This window comes from Molossus molossus, unplaced genomic scaffold (genome assembly GCF_014108415.1).
Source record: "Molossus molossus isolate mMolMol1 unplaced genomic scaffold, mMolMol1.p scaffold_m16_p_1, whole genome shotgun sequence".
Classification (NCBI taxonomy): Eukaryota; Metazoa; Chordata; class Mammalia; order Chiroptera; family Molossidae; genus Molossus; species Molossus molossus.
This window is the reverse complement of record NW_023425344.1, coordinates 67555971-67573746: the sequence shown is the minus strand read 5'-3', so window position 1 is coordinate 67573746 and position 17776 is coordinate 67555971. Positions and strand designations below refer to the sequence as shown.

General features: G+C 38.0%; 1 protein-coding gene across 1 annotated transcript in view; it reads right to left on the bottom strand.

The window, feature by feature from the left end:
* The window catches only part of LOC118619750 (probable E3 ubiquitin-protein ligase HERC6), a 68615-nt gene that overhangs the window by 10223 nt on the left and 40616 nt on the right, over positions 1 to 17776 (bottom strand). The window contains exons 13-19 of the mRNA XM_036246383.1: positions 16591 to 16745; positions 12541 to 12651; positions 12110 to 12217; positions 8170 to 8331; positions 6003 to 6146; positions 2550 to 2716; positions 1875 to 1941 (exon numbers count right to left, since the gene is read on the bottom strand). Of these exons, the coding sequence (XP_036102276.1) occupies positions 1875 to 1941; positions 2550 to 2716; positions 6003 to 6146; positions 8170 to 8331; positions 12110 to 12217; positions 12541 to 12651; positions 16591 to 16745 (914 nt within the window). The remainder of the gene's footprint in view (positions 1 to 1874; positions 1942 to 2549; positions 2717 to 6002; positions 6147 to 8169; positions 8332 to 12109; positions 12218 to 12540; positions 12652 to 16590; positions 16746 to 17776) is intronic.

Sequence of the window (17776 nt, the reverse complement as noted above, 5' to 3'; positions counted from 1 at the left end):
GGAGGGAGAAAGAGAGGCATTGACATGAGAGACACATCGATGGGTTGCCTCCTGCAGGTACCCAAGTCGGGGCCAGGGATTGAACTTGTGACCTTTGTTACACAGGCCAGTGCTCTAACCATTGAGCAACACCAGCTAGGGCTGTAGTTTAGCCTTTTAAATAGATTTTTTTTTTCTTTATTGATTTTATTTTATTTTTATTATTATTTTTTTTTTATCCTCACCCGAGGACATTTTTTGTTCAGGTAGAGTGGGATTCTTTATTGATTTTAGAGAGTGAGAAAGGGAATGGGAGAGAGAGTTAAAAACATCAATGATACAGGACATTGATTGGCCGCCTCCAGCATGCCCCCCACTGGGGATTGGGCCCACAACCTGGGCATGTGTCCTGACTAGGAATCAAACTGGCAACCTCTTGGTACATGGGTCGAGGTTCAACCACTGAGCCCCACTGACCGGGCAATAGTTATAAAATTTTAAAACCTACCCTATGTGTTATAAATTGCTTTTAATCCTGTATTGATCTGTTTAGTTTATATAGATTGAATAACCACGTGTATTTTCACTTTATTTGAGAGTATACAGACATAAGGTATAAAATGAGTACCAGGTAGAGGGAAGGTCTTCGTTCAAAAAAGGAATCCCATATTAGTGGTATTATAATAAAAATATATTTTTTAAAAGATTAAAGTAAGCTATAATCTGGTATTCATTAGTACTGTTGACCCTCAGAAAGAAGACATCTACTAAGAAGGGCTCCTTGTGGCTCAATTTTCAAAAACATCTTAACAGCCCAGCTGGTTTGGCTTCGTGGTTGAGTGTCACCCCATGCACCAAGGGGTCACTGGTTCGAATCCTGGTCAGGGCGCATGCCTAGGTTGTGGGCCCAATCCCCAGTGGGGGCATGTAGGAGGTGGCCAATCGATGTTTTCTCTCATTGATATTTCTCTCTCTCTCTCCCTCTCAAGCAATAAAGAAAAAAAAAAATTAAAAAACATCCTAGTAGCCATTTCTATACAGGGTCCTGTCACAAAACTGCACTTAAGGGAGATGCCTGCACTGAGTTACCTGCCTTTGCACAGAACTGTCTGCCTGCACTGTGTCTAAGCCAGCCCTTATAAACGAGTGCCTGTAATCAGCCAGTGTGGCACAGTGGTTTAGCATTGGCCCATGCATCAAGAGGTCGCTGGTTCAATTCCTGGTCAGGGCACAGGCCCAGGTTGTGAGCCTGATCCCCAGTGGTGGGCATGCAGGAGACGGCCAATCAACATTCTCTCTCATCAATGTTTCTATCTCTCTCTCTCTCTCCCTCTCCCTTCCTCTCTCTCTAATATCAATAAAGGGGGGAAAGAAAGAAGGGAGTTCCTGGAATGCTATTTCAACCAATAGGACTGAGGCTACCCCATGCAATCGGAGGTGCACAACTATATCCCCATCAACATCTTCACTGACCAATCAGGACAGTGCCATTTGGACTATATGATTTCTGTCTATATAAGCCAGCTGCCCCCTTGCTGGAGGAGTGTACTTTTCCTTTTCACCTAAGACTGAACACTGTGTTTCCCTGGCTGAGCTGAAACACAGAAGAGGTCTCACAGGAGGAGAGCAGAGCACACCAGCATAGACCAGAGCAGACCAGAGTATAGTGGAGCAGACCAGACCAGTCCACACAAAGCAGACCAGGGAAGAACAGAGCTGTCTAGCCAGAGAGAGGTCTGTCCCCAGCACTGCCCCACAGCCATGCTGTTTTCTCAGCTGTGCTATATCACAAGTGAGCTGTTTTGACTGAATCAAGTTTCCTTCACTGCACTCCAATTTGGGAATTCCTGTTGGCATTGAATTGTTGCCAGTGACCACGGGTTGACAGTACTCACAGAAAAATATATGTGAAGTGCTTCTCCAGTGTCCTCAGCCTCATAATTTAGAACTTCTTGTAAACTCCTAATGAAAATGTTGGTTTAAAAAATGTATTTATTGATCTTATAGCATTTCAAAAGTAATAAATGTTCAATGGGAATATTTTGGACACTACAGAAATGTATAAAATGCCATGTCAATTTCTTCTCCTCCACCTTCCCACTCCCCCTTCCTAGTGTTAACCTCTATTTGCAGTTTTGATTGGTTGGGCCACTGCTACCACAGACACTGTGTGTCTTGGTGGAAAGTACAAACAGGAGCCCACTCCTCTAGACCATGATTATCAGCCAGGGGTGATTTTGCCCCCACAAGGGACATTTGGAAATATTTGGAGACATTTTTCCTTGTCATAATATTCTCATTAGGAATATTGTATACAGTCCAAAGCAACTGTTTCCATCTGCATACATTCAAGCGAACAGGCTCTGTTTATTGTACTGCTTTATAATCAGAGGAACATTTGGCCTTCCTCCATTTTGAAGGTTTACTTGACGATAAGTCATGCTAAAATTCAAATCCATCTAAAGGGCATACCTTTACTGAAATTGAAGACCTTGTGTGTGTCTATAACATCATTTATGTGTGAACAACTAAGACTTACAAGACAGAGTCCTGGAAAACCCTTTACTTACTTCCCCAGCCCAGGACTGAGTTCTTTTAAATCTTCCAGTGATGGCTTTTGGTCCAGAAGTTTCTTAAACAGAGCCAGTGGGAAAGGAATATTGGCAACATTGAAATGGTACAGGGAGAGTCCACACAATATCCCAAAGAGAAAATAACTCTTCTTCGCAAATTTAGGCTGGAAAAGAAAAAGAAGGGAAGAATAAAACCTAAAGTATTATAAACAATCAGTAATTCACTGGGACAATTAGATAAGCAAAAAAATATTTTTAGTTCTCTTTTCTAAAAATCACAAATTAGAAACAAAACGGCCTTCAGGAAAATAGAAATTTGAGGTTCTTACTTGGGGTATAATGCAATTCAGAATTCTTCCATAAGTTAAGATACAAATTAAGAGTTCCCAATATTAAGTAAATGCATTTATTTTTTGTTTAGTAATAGCATGTCTGGAATATTAAAAAATATGCTCACATAGCCTTATAAACCGAGGTTTCCAATATTTAATTTTAATCTGTGCTAAACAACCCTGTGGAAGGAAGGTATACTTGACACTTTCAGCAGGCTTCAGGCATGTCGGATGTGTGTCAGATGTGTGGTGTCCCTTCAGCAATATAACTCTCAACTTAGGTGTCCTTACAGGAACGAGTATATGGGTCGGGGAATGTGACTGATGCTCTTGACTGTGAAGGTGGGTGGAAGGAAGAAGGAAAGGGTCCTGATGATACTGGCTTCACTCTCCTCTCTGCACTGGCCTCATCTGGCCAGGCCATCACTACAGCCCAGCCAGGAGATCAGTAGCCTGCTAATATTTTTAAGATTTCTATTCCAGGGCCAGCCTTGCTCTTAGTAGGTGCATGACTCTGGGCCACTTCCTTAATAGTCTGTGCCTCCATCTACTTGCCCTATTTTCTTCTTAGAGTAATGGTGAGGATAAATGTTAAAATACCTCTGAAGTTGAAAATGAGTTAAAAATACAATACAAGTACTCTCTGAAGGTGGCCTCCTCTAACCTATTCAGTCTTATTTCCCATATCTGTAATGTGTCCCCTGGTTCTAGTTGACTTAGTCTCTTCACTGAGCCATACACGAAGCCGACTCGTATGTTTCTTTCCAGCAGTATAGCACAATAACGAGTAAGGGCTTTGTCCAGTCCTGAATTCACATCCTAGTTTACTCACTTGCTAGTTCAACGTCCTTAGTTTATTTAATCTCTCCAAGCCTCAGTTTAATTATCTGGAAAAAGGGACAAGCCACCTATCAGACAGAGTTGAGGTAAGGTTATTTTTCCTCCTCTGCATCCCTCACTTGCATCTCTTTGATCTATTTTGTCCCTATTTTTCAACATCAACCTCAGGTCTCCACTTTTCCATTGCACTTTCTCCAATTACTTCGGTCCCCCTTGATTCCTTTCTCTCTAATAAAGAATTCCTTAAATATAGAGAGTGCCCTAAAGGTTTCATGGAGCTTTCACACTTGGATATATGCCTTCTCTTGTTTTTGTTTTTTTCTAATTTCTTTTTATCTTCACTTGAGGACATTTTTGCATCTATCTTCAGGTAGAGCAGGAGGGAGAGAGGGAAGGGGAGAGAGAGAGAAACATCGATGTGAGAGAGACACATCAAGTGACTGCCACCCACATGACCCCAACCGGAGCCAGGGACTAACCGCAATTGAGGTACGTACCCTTAGCGGGACCTGAACCCAGGACTCTCTGGTCCGAGGGCCAATGCTCTAATCGCTGAGCCAAACTGACCAGGGAGCCTTGTCTTGTTTTATTCTCACAACTGTTCTGTAAACCAGGCAGAGCACAATATGGCAGCCATTTTATAGGTGAGGAAACCGACAACTCAGAGAAGCTAAGTGACCCACCCACCATCACTAGAGATTACAGCTCTGGGCTTCCAGTTCTACATCAGTGCTTCCTTCCCCACCCTGCAGTGCTCCACAACTACTCCGCAGAAAGTCTACAATCCATAATTTAGAAACAACTGTTAAAGTTCCTGGAGTTTCGTCTTATCACTCCACTACTACATATACAAAAAGAGGAAAGGGATGGTGTCGTATACTAATTTGAATCTTACACAATATTTCATACAATGTGGAACCTCACAAAACAGTCAATAAATGTTTGTTGAATGACCCATTAAAATCCCATCTCTTGTACACCTTGGCCATTCCTATCTTTCAGAGGTTCATTTTTTCTCAAAAAGTCTTTCAGTACTTTTACACATCCATTCATCTTTCCTCTCCTGGGTTCCAAAATTCTACTGTGGGAAGAACATTTGGAAATTTACAGGAAAGGGGACCCATGCATTGAGGTTCAACATGATTCTTTTTAGAATTATTTTCTCTGTGTTACTAATAAAGAAATGAAGACAAGTTTTTTTTTGTTCCTTTAAGAAAGTGTATACATTTCGAGGATCTTTGTAATAATAATATGATTGCAGAAATGAATCACCTTATTAGAATTAGCAATTATCTCTATGATTTTATTAATTATTTCTTTCCTAATAGAAACATTCTAGATTACTGCCTCTCCAAGTTCAGGGCCTCACCCAAATATCCATCGTAGGTGACAAGATAAACTACATGTAGTGCATCTATGCAGTGGAATACTACTCAACAGTAAAAGGGAATGTACTATGGATACATGCAAAAACGTGCATGAATCTCAACATAATTACACTGAGTGAAAGAGGACAGACACTAAGACTACTTATTATTCCATTTATATAAAAATAGGAAATTCAAACTACTATATAGTGACAGTGCTTGCCTGGGCATGGGGTAGGGACAGGGGAGGGATAGTAGCAGAGAAGGAGTAGGGTCAGAAAGGAACACAAGGAACTTTGAGGGATGATGTATATGTTCATTATGTTTATTATGATGAGAGTTTCATGGGTTATATATGTATATCTAAACATCAAACTGGACAGTTGTGTGCTATTTATTATATCTCGAGTACACTTCATTGAAGTTGTTTAAAAATATATTGTACATATGAATTACCTGGGGATGGTATAAAATACATGGACCTGAGATTCTGCTTTTTATACAGCTCCCAGGTGCTGCTTCAGCTGCTGTTCTGTGGATCATTTTTTGAATAGCAAGTCTATATATAAATTAATTTTAGATTATTTATTAATTTAAATTAGCATCATTTTAGAAATTTGATTTTAGAGATGAAGGAAGGCACAGAAACATCAATGTGGGAGAGACAACACCAATGGGATCAACTGCTCCCATATGTGTCATTACTGCACCCCAAAGGGATAGCAAACCCACAAACTAGGTAAGATTCCCTGACTGGGAATTAAATACTTGACCATAGGATGAAGCTCCAATGAACCAGACCATACCAACCAGGACCTAATTTTATATTATTAAGTGTGGTTCTCCTGTTCTAGTATATGGCATACTTTTCCTGTTCTGAAAACCCGCAAGAAAATGAGGACTAGACTTACGCTGACAGGAAACCACATGCAGGAGCCCTCTTCAGGATACACGAACATTCCATATTCTGCCTTGGTCATCTCTTCAAACATACAGTGGAAGAACTCAGACTTTACTCCTGTACCCGCAGAACGAATTTCTTTAGTAAATTCAATCTGAGGAAAGAGAACACTCCCATGATTTAAAATACAGTGGTTTGACCTTTGTGGAAAAGTTTCAAACCGCCCGCAGTCACCAGACTTCCCAGAATCCACACCACTTCCCTCACAGCAATCTGTCCTCCCTCCATTTGCTACTGAGCAGAGGCTGCCATGAACCTATTCATTATCAGATTATTTATATCGAGTGCATGGGGCCTTTACACTGCCACATGAACCAAGTGAAGGGAATTCTAGCAAGACTTAGCATTCACCAATTATGTTGACCAGCGTCTTAAACCAAATTTTGATGTGCTTCAATCTCCTGGGACACTAAATCACCCGATTCTTCTATCTTGTTGTCTGTCTTCATTGCATCATTCAGACTTTACAACTCTGGCTGCAGTCAACAACTATTTGCTTTCTCCTGCCTCTCCCTTCATTAGGACTTCTGATAAACAGCTCTCCAGGTCAGCCTGGCAAGGCATGTTTGTGGGAGCCATCAGACCTGCCTGCCCACCTCCCTTGTGTGGAAAATCGATCTGAACTAGTCCCTCTTTTCTAAAGTCCACCTTGAGCTTGGTACCTAGTACACTCCTAGTTTTCCTTTCTACCTACTCCTTATCTACTTCCTTTTCTGGACCATTTCTTTTTATCTTTTTAATATAAGCATCATTAAGCTTGACTCAGAGTTCTCTTTTTGCCTGGAAGATCTTATCTCTTGCCACTTTGACCAAGCAGTTCCTTGGTCACAGACTGTCATCTCCAAGGGCCTGCCTCACAATCCATCTGAATATCCCAATAACAAAATAAGCTTACTTCTGATTTTCCTGTTTCTTCTCATTTACACTAGTAGGACTGCCTTTCCTGGGGACAGGACACACTCAATGGGTTTTGACAACCTTGCCTTGTTCAGAGTCTATATTTTAATCAGACTGCTCTTTAAGTTTACCTTCTTACCTCTTTGTCACCTCCTGCAGGCAGAATCATTTTCAAGACTTAAAGGAAAGTACGTACACAGGGAAACATACAAGTAGAAAGTCTGGCTAACAAAATAGTTTCATTTTTTCCCAGTGGAATTCCAGGCTGGGAAATATCCCTCTCCATGGGAGTCTCTCCCTCTAGATTTTGGTTTCTTCTCTGAGATCCTAACTCATCCCCTCATGGATGATTTCAGGAAAGTCCATTCCCTTCTGAACAGACTCCAGCTCTAATCTACAGAGTTAATCATTATTTTATGGCCTCAACAGGGCCAATAATCTGAGGTACCACACAATAAAATTCCTACAGATGCCAACTAAGGATGAAGTGAAGGATGTCTAATTGGAACCAACACTAATGAAAGGTCCACAGCTAAAATTACAGCCAAAATGTATGAAAAGAATCTGTTCTACCTTCTGCTTATTGATTGTATTAACAGCCCCAATTCTTCCCCCCTCCTAGACCTATGTGTGTGACTTTGCAGTGCCTCCCATTAAAGAGGCTGAGTATATTTTACCAGTCCTTGATGTAGGCTCACCTATGTGATTTGTTTTGACTAAAGCAATGTTTGTTGTGTGACTGGGCTTGTTATCTTGTACCTCTGGCACTGCTTTCAGAAGAACATGCTTGCTGGTCCCAGGAAGATGACAAATATAGGAAGCAGAGCCAAACTGCCACATAGAGGCTTAGCCGAGATCAGCCCATCCCTAGTTGACTCCCAAACATATAAACACGTGCATACAAAATCTGCAATGTCACTCAGATAAGTCCAACCTAGATCAGCAGATCATCAACTGAACTGCAGATAAAATAAATTATTGTTATTTTCAGTCATTAACCTCTGGGATGGTTCGTTGTAGCCAGAGGTTACTACTAGTTAACTCATAATCCCAATGTTCAAGTAAACATCCCATAGCTTTTCCTGAAGGGTAAGTGAGGACTTCTCAAAATCATAAGACTGGTAAACTATAGTTGCAAATGCAGGCTCTTGCTTTGCGACATTATATAAATGCTTCCCTCCCATATTAGTAAAAATGTCCAATGAGACTTTTTTATGTACCACTAATGCTTTCCGAAGGTCAGCGACTTCAGCTTGGCTTAACTGACGCAGAGAATCTTCAACCAGGTGACTTCGTCTGACTCGAAGTAAAAAAAAGGGTGATGGAGGGAATTCATTATTTCCTGGTGCTATCATTTGCCTGTTGCCATCAATCACCAAACCCTAGAAAAAGAGATATTTTAGGAATCCTCATAGGAATATTAGGAAGTATATAATATTTCAAATAAATCTATTTTGTCTGAAATACAATCACGCCTACCATTGCTATATATATTCATAGTGTCATTATTGAAGAAAAAGGACATCACATGTATACTATGGAAGACAAAAAGGTGGCAGAATCTGTGAAGCTATGGTACCTAGGAATTGTGTACAGGGGGTAAATGATGATGGATATACAGCTAAGTAATTAAAAGCTATCTCAGATCACTTATCATAGTAAACATGATCCTTCAAAGCAATAGCAGTGTTCACCATGCTGAGACATTCTCCCACCAGACCTAGAAGCAGAATGTGTTAGCACAATAATCCCCAAGAATACAAGGGCAGTTTAGCAACTCAGCAATAACATTACATGTAGGAAACAGAGAAGTGGAAAGACTCACTCAGAGAAGATTCCCTCTTCTCCTTCAAATAACTACCATCCACCTACCGAATATGCATAGAAACTCCCCCAAAATATGCCACTGTTTGCCTCATTTTGTACTAGCATTGTTCTGTCACCCTACACAGTACCATTATGCTTATCTGAAGTCTCAACATGTCCTCACCACTTTAGTCCCCTGATCTTGTTTCTGCTGAACTTCCTTACATTAGAAATCTAGTGTTGGAATTACTATCCTTGCTTTGACCTCTAGGGATTCTGCTGTATCACAAAGTCAATAAAGGAGTATTTAGGATTCATAAACTAGAGCACCATAGTGACAGCAAGACAAGTAAATAACAACTATCCTTTTGCTGGTTTCCAGGCTGGGTGTGGTTGTCCGAATCAGCAATCTACAAGCATCTCAGAGAGTGTGTGCATGGGGCTCTGGGCTTGGTTCAGCCCTGTCCCGGACGTCAGCTACCACTATATACTGAGAAATATATGTGATTCCACTAGATTCTTCTGGCTTTTCCCTAAGATGTTTGTTGTAAAGAAGCTCCAGATTTGTAGGGAGATGGAACTAGTGCCATTTCTAGTCCTTCCAGGAATCTGCAGGTCTAGGACACTTCAGCAGTACTGGCCGCTAAGCTACATGTCCCGTGGCTCTGAGTGACAGGGAGTGGCCAGCAATACCCTGCACTGACTATAGCAGGGAGAGGTGTATGCGTCCAGTTGCAGGCCCAGCCTTCTCTCACCTAACCAAGAGTTGGACTTGAAACCTATATATCTTATTTTCCAGATTCTCTATTCCTGTTCTTCATGTACTGTTTTCCCATTGCATTTCCCCTCGTTACATTTGTCATTTGGATGGATCATCTAGTTTGGAGCTTACAATTTTGATGATGTCCATCATCTCTCCTCTGGAGGACAGGATTCTGGAGTCTGTTTTGTGACTTCAGCCATGACAATTACAACGAAGAATTTTCTTGTCCTCAAACATTTCCCAATCCTTCATGATATGTGACCTGCCTGGGTCTACTACACACTCAACCTTCACTAACAGAGTAGACAAGTTTTGAGAATTTCTGTAGAAGGAAATAATCTAGAGAGAAAGATCTGCTTAAAGGAAACTTAAGGGAAAGATTTAATCTATTTTCTCCCATTACCAGGAATGTTAGAAAAAGTTTAAAAAAACAAAAGAGGTGTCTGGGAAACAGCAGAGATGGCCAAGTCAGTCTTTTGATAGACACTAATAACAGTCACTATAGGGAGAGTCCTTATCCATGGAATGCTCTTAGCAGGGTGTGCCTTGTCCCTCTAGGATGTTTTTACAAATAAATGTGGCATTTATGGGTTTATCAGGCATGACTCATTGAAAAATGTCATATCAGCTCTATAATTAATAGGGAATGAAAATGAAATGTTTAATACTGAAATGACTCAGTTTGTGCATGTGATGTCCCAGATTTTTCCATGTTACACTGAGATGGCCCATGTCCTTTGAATTATTAGTATAAGTAAAGGATATTTCTGATTCATATGAGTCTTAACATATAAATATCATAGAAAATAGATACAAAACTTTCTGGAGGAATGGCCTAGAAAACAAGCCTCAGCAATAAAAAAAAAAAGTTCGGAAAATCTTTAGCATAATGTTTGGGCACAGGGTGAGCATACCTGAAAACTAAGGCTGATGGTGATACGAAAGACAAAATGACATGTAAGTTTTATGTGGAAATAATACAACCACCAGAAAAAGTACAGAAGGGAGAGAGTAAATGAAAACCAGAAAATCTCACTGGAAATGAGAGAATATCAGTTGGGGCTTATAAATCAAGAGTTTTTTTTAAAAAAATTTTTACTGCCTGGCCGCTGTGACTCAGTGCTTCAGTGTCAACCAATGCACCAAGAGGTTGCTGGTTCGATTCCCAGTCAGGACACAAGCCCAGGTTGTAAGCCAAATCCTCAATGGGGGGCATGCAGGAGGTGGCCAATTGATGTTCTCTCTCATCAATGTTTCTATCTCTCTCCCTCTTCCTTCCTCTCTCTCTAAAATCAACAAAGAAACAATTCAAACATTTTTTTTATTCATTAATTTTTAGAGAGAGAGGAAAGGGAGAGAAACAATGATCTGTTGTTGCACTTATTTATGCATTCACTGGTTGCTCCTTTACAGCTTCAGCCATGACTGGGGATCAGACCCAAAACCTTTGCATATTAGGATGATGCTCTGACTAATGAGCTACAGGCCATAGCTCAAGCTCCAAGACTCTTTAAAAATATTTATTTTTCTTTATTGATATGAGAGAGGGGGAGAGAGAGAGAGAGAAAGGGAGAGGGAAAGAGAGATAGAAACACTGATGAGAGACAACATCGACTGGCCGCCTCCTGCATGCCCCCCACTGGGGATCAGGCCCACCACCTGGGCATGTGCCCTGACTGAGAATTGAACCAGCGACCTCTTGGTGCATGGGTCGACGCTCAACCACTGAGCCTTGTGCTGGGCTCAAACTCCAAGACTCTTGAGCAAATATGAAAATCCAAAGACTCACAACTAAGAATATAATATGGTCACTAAAACTGATAGAAGAGAGAAAAAGAGCATTTATATGATCATTTCAGTATTGCTTATAGTAGGAAAACAATGGATATTACCTTAAAAAAGTGACTACTCAGACATCATATAGTAGTGAGAAATGTAAATTAACATTAAATTGAAATATCATGGTTAACACATAGAATTGGAAAATATTACATGCTTGGTAACATTGTATTGGTTTTAGTGTAAAAGAGGCATTTCGCACATTACTGGTAGTAACATAAATTGGTACAACCTCTATGCACAGAACATTTACTAATTACAGAAAAAGGATTAAGCATCGCTCTACCTTCCTATATGGATGATTTTTCAGGGCAGCAAAAGAGCCCTGATGGATGAGGAGAAGGTCTTTACAGAATTCAGTTCATAACTTTGCAAGAAACGAATATTAGAAATATCATACTTTTGCAAAGTTCAACCAAAACAATGGATGAAATGATTAAATAAAAGGCTGTTGGGGAACATTACAATGGGAATATCATGTGGTCACCAACTGAACTCACTGATGAATCTCAGCAAAAGTAAGAGTGAAACAACCAACGCACTGAAGCATGGAGAGGTGAAAAGAAAATGAGATTTGCTTCTAAATAATTCAGTAAAAATACTAACAACTACAAAAATAACAAAAGTAATAAATGAAAGTGTGGCAAAATGTTAATGACTGCTAAAACTTTGTGATGGGTTCATTACACCATCACCTCTATTTTGTATACGTTTGAAATTTTACATAATGAAAAAATATAAGGCATACATACCAGTTTTTTAAACATGGAATCAGCTTGCCATAATTTAATTTTGGAGACCATATTAAAGATAAATGGATAATCACTGAAAATAATAGGCGTGCAGTTTCCTTCAAGTATCTAAGAAACAGAGATAACAGTTTTGATAATTAAAAGTAGATAAAAACTTTATTCCTTTACCTCATCACCTAAGTTATTTCCCTCTATACTTTCTGGAATCTGTTTTTAAGACCCCAAATTACTTGGAAACAAATTTCTAAGAAAATGCATTTGTTTCATGAGTAAAAAATGTTTAAGTTTTCAATGATTATCTAATTTAGCAAATTCAGCATTGCAGTAAGAATATTTTCAAATATGTATTTGTCAACGTGATACCTACATAGCTACTAATGTGTCCCCCTTTAAAGTATGAAAATATTCAGAAGTAAAAATGTTACTCATACCTGCTTGTTATCTCTAAAGAATATTCTTCTTTTTTCAGGAAAGTCCAAGAAATTGGAGAGTTCATTTATGTGGAAAGTATTCTCTGGTAGTTGACAGTTAACTTTGTTTACCTTAAAGAGAATATGACCTGTGACTCTCACTATTATCAATATATTATTTAGTCCCCATTATATATATATTATATATATATGATTGTGTGTGTGTGTGTGTGTGTGTGTGTGTGTGTGTAGCTATCATATATGTAATCAGAACAGATCTCTACAAACCCAGTGCAAGTTCTATAAAACTTCCATGGTGCTTATATTTTCTCCAATTTTCACAAATATTGTAAAATATATAAGATATTGGCAATGGAGATAGTAAAAACAGTTCTTAGGGCACAGGGTTACTGAAAACAGTTTTTAGATCTTGAGAATAAAAGCAGCATAAAAATCCAAGGTACTTTTGCTAAATTCAGCTCTTTTTCCGTTGATTAATGAATATTAATTTCATACACATTATTTGCCAGGTACAGGACAAAATATAAGCTAAAAATTGCCCTGGCTTACACACAGCATACTGTCTAGTATAATAGTCAGCAAATTGTTTCTTAATTCTGGACAGTAAATATTTTGAGAATGGGACCCTATATTCTCTAGTGCAACTATTCAACCCTGCCATTTTGTAGCACAAAATAGTCATAGACAATATGTAACATGTGAGTGTGGATGTGCTTCAATAAGCTGCCCATGGGTGTAAACTGCCAATCAGTGATCCACGGTCTAGTAGATCAGGCATCTAGGATCTAGTTTCTCACTGGAGAAGGACTTAAGGGGTTCAAGAAGACCTTTCAGAGAAATATATGCTGGAAAATCAGCAATCTAAATGAATTCAAAAGATAGAAGGTAGGAAATAAAGAATCTAAGAACATAAATTAAGGAGAGAAAAAGTAGATGTACAAGAGAGAGATCAACAAATAAATTGGTTGGTTCTTGAGTACTTGAAGCAGCATGGCATGAGTTGAGGGTACTTTGTAAAGTACATGATTTTCTTTTTTATCCTCACCCAAGGACATTTTTTCCATTTTTTGTTCAGATAGAGTGGGAGGGAGAGAGAAGAAGAGAGAGAAAGGGAGAAACATCTATGTGAAAGGGACATATCGAGTGGCTGCCTCCCGTACAACCCAACCAGGGCTGGGGACAAACTGCAACCAAGGTACATGCCCTTAGCGGAAACCGAACCCGGGTCTCTCTGGACCGCAGGCCGACACGCTAACCACTGAGTCAAACCAGCCAGGGTTAAAGTACATGATTTTCTAACCACTTTGCTGTACATCTGAATCTAATAGAGAATAATATTGAATATAAAGTGTGATTGAAAATAATAATAATAAATAAATAAATTTAAAAGGTTGGTTCTTAAAAACAACAATAACAAAAATCCCCAACTTCCTTGTAAGACTGACCCAGGAGAAAAAGAAAAAGGTAAATAACTAATACTGGAAATGAGAAGTACACATCACAGAGAGAAGTCCATTACAGAACATTTAAGTCCTCATAAAGTTTCTCACTTTTTAAATCCTCAGTCTTTCATGCCAAACATTTCTCTTTTATACATTATTTTAAAAAATATCTGACTCCACATGATTCATGGTTTTCTTCTTAAGACTCCAAATGGTCATTCACAATAGCATGACAACCACTGAAATACTTAGAAATCAATTTAACCAAGGAGGTGAAAGATTTGTACAGACTTTGATAAAAGAAGTTGAAAAAAACACAAAGAAATGGAAGATATCCTGTGTTCATGGGTTAGAAAAACAAATATTGTTAAAATATCCATACTACATAAAGTTATCTATAAAGTCAATGCAATTCCTCTCAAAATTGCAACAACATTTTTCACATAAGTAAAAAAAGACAATCCTAAAATTTGTGTGAAACCACAAAAGACCCTGAATAGTCAAAGCAATCCTGACAAAGAAGAACAAAGCTGGTTCTTTATAACTATACTACTACAAAGCTACAGTAATCAAAACAGTATAGACATATAGACCAATAGAACAGAATCGAGAGCCCAGAGATAAATCCTTGGATATTTGACAAGGGAGCCAAGAATACTTGATAGGAAAAGGATGGTCTCTTCAATAAATGCAGCTGGGACAACTAGATAACTATACACAGAAAAATAAAATTAGACCCCTATCTCACACCAGCCCGAAAAAGTAACTCAAAATGGATTAAAGACTTAAATATAAGACCTAAAACCATAAAACTTCTAGACGACAACATAAGGATAAAGCTCCTTGACATTGGTCTTGGCAATGATTTTTCTGTATATGACACCAAAAGCACAAGCAACAAAAGCAGAACTAAATAAATGAACTACATCAAATTAAAAAGCCTCTGCACTGCAAAAGAAAAAGTCAATAAAATGAAAAGGCAACCTATGGAACAGGAGAAAAAAGTTGCAAATCATATACCTGATAAGGGATTAATATCTAAAATATATACAGAACTCATACAAATGAGTGAAAAACCAATCTATAAAATGAGCAGAGAAACCGAATAGGTATTTCTAGTCAGATAGCCAAGAGGGAAATGCAAAATGCAAAACAAAACCAAGAAGATATCACTTCATACCTGTTAGAATGGCTATCATCAAAATGACAAGAGATAAGTGTTGGTGAGGATGTGAAGAGAAAGGGACTCGTATGCACTGTTGGTGGGAATGTAAATTGGTGTAGCCACTATGGAAACAGCATGGAGGTTTCTCAAAAAATTAAAAACAGAACTACCATATGATCCAGTATCCCACTTCTCAAGGGGAATTAAATCACTGTCTTAAAGAGATTTCTGCACCCCCATGTTTATTGCAGCCTTGTTTACAGTAGCCAAGATAGAGACACAATCTAAGCATCCATAGATGGATGACTAGACAAAGAATATGTTATATATATATACATATATAAATAAATATATATATAAATAAAATGGAATATTAGCTATGAGAAAGAAGGAAATCCTTACATTTGTGACAACATGAACAGACCCTGAGGACATTATGCTAAGAGAGTAGATCTTTAGTGTTATCACCACTAAATAAAGAAATGGTAAGTATGTGAGGTGATGGAGGTGTTAGCTAAAGCTATGGTGTTGCCCTGGCCCACATGGCTCAGTGGTATCAGCCTGCACACTGAAGGGTTGAGGGTTCAATTCCCAGTCTAGGGCATGTACCTTGGTTGCTGGTTTGATTCAGGGTGCGGGAGGTAACAAATCAATATGTCTCTCTCACATCGGTTTCTCTCTCTCTCTCTCTCTCTCTCTCTCTCTCTCTCTCTCTCCCCTCCCTCCCTCCCTTCCACTCTCTCAAAAAATCAATGGAAAAAAGTACCCTCAGGTGAGGATTAACTAACTAAATGAATAAACAAATAAAGCTAGTATGTTAATCATTTTGTAATACATAAGTGTATCAAGTCAACACACTGTACACCTTACACTTACACAATGTTATATATCAATTATATCTCAATAAAGCTGCAGAAAAAAAGAAATATACTATAGAAATATCAGTACTATATTAGTGCTTTTGAAAAGCACTAACTCTTGTATGTAATATTTTCTACTGAGATTGAGACTTTGCGGTGAAATTTGCTTTGATTGCCACTTAGCAATTTATTTGTAAAAGCATCTTATTTTACCTAATTTCTTAATTGAATGATATCAATTTAATCTCTTGTTTTATTTAAAATGCACTGGCTCCTCTCTATTCCCTAATAATCATTAAGTTTATTAGTAGCCTAATCTCAGGTTGCTTCTACGATGTACGCTAATGAAATGCTAAATCGCTCTCATATTTGAGTAGTATTTGTGCATTTAAAATATAACATAATATGTAATATATTCCTCCAGAGTCTATCAAGTTAGCAAAACAAGTGCATTTTTGAATTATTAAGGCTGAGTAAACTATTTTCTTTCTGTTATGAAAAACATAACAAAACAAGACTCTGATTGGCTGAGACCTAAGAGATTTTGACTTAGTAAGATACATTCCTTTAGATGAAACTTTACCTCATACACTTCTTTCATCATTCCTAGAAGAGCTTTGACATTGCAGTGACTCTGATCTGTTTTAGTCCAATATTTCAATTGAGCATCGATGGCTGCTTTAAGCATCTGGACCAGTGTGTTGAGAAAAGGTTCTTGTAAAGATGCCCAACACTGCTCTGAGGGATGTAAAATTAGTCATGATGAATATATACTTCCCTCATCCCCCCAAAACCTCCCTCAGTTTCTACTGGGTTCTTTAATGTGAGAAATATATGACATTTTCCATTTCTGATTGCATAACCCATAAAAAAATATGTTTTCTAAGGATATCATCCTGGACAACATTTATTACTCACAGAAAAAAAAATTCCCTGATTAAATATCATTGGAATTAAAAGTTCAAATTCAGGGGTCTAAAGAAATGTGTTGATGGTTCAAATTTATGCTCAATTGCTTGATTGGTTTCATGATTTTCAAACAGAAAATTCTGTAAGTTATTTATAAAATCTGAAAATATACATAAGTGAATACACACACACACACAATATGTCATCAAGGATATTTTCAATCTGTAAAAAATATGATCTGTCTTCAGACTGTATAAACACCTAGTATATATGAATATATTTTAAAATTATATCAATAACAATATTTTAATATCACCGAGGTTACCATCTAGATTACTGTACCTTTAAAGGACAGTAAACAAACCTATCAAATATTAAAATATATTACCAAGCTAATGTAATTAAAATAGTTTGACCCAAATGCATGAAAAACAGATCAATGCAGCATAAATAGATCCAAATGCACATGACACTTTAGTATATGATAAAGATGGCATTGCATATTAGTGGGAATGAAACTGATCATTCAATAAATGTCTGGAGACAAGTGGAAGCTGATCCAGAAAAAAAATTTAATCAAGATAAACTCCATATGGATCAAAGATTTTAATACAAAAATGAAACAATAAAAATTCTAGTAGGAGCATGAGAATTTTTGTTTCTTTGTTTCAGAGTGAGACAGTCTTTTTGAAGTATGACCTAAACTCAGAAACCATAAAGAAAAAATGTTACTATAGTAGGCTTCATAAAAATGTTTAAAAATAATTATGCATAACAAAAATACCACAGAGTAAAAACAGCTTTAATAACCTAACAAGCTTCTTTCCCGAGGAGACACCAAATGGCAGATGACGCTGGTG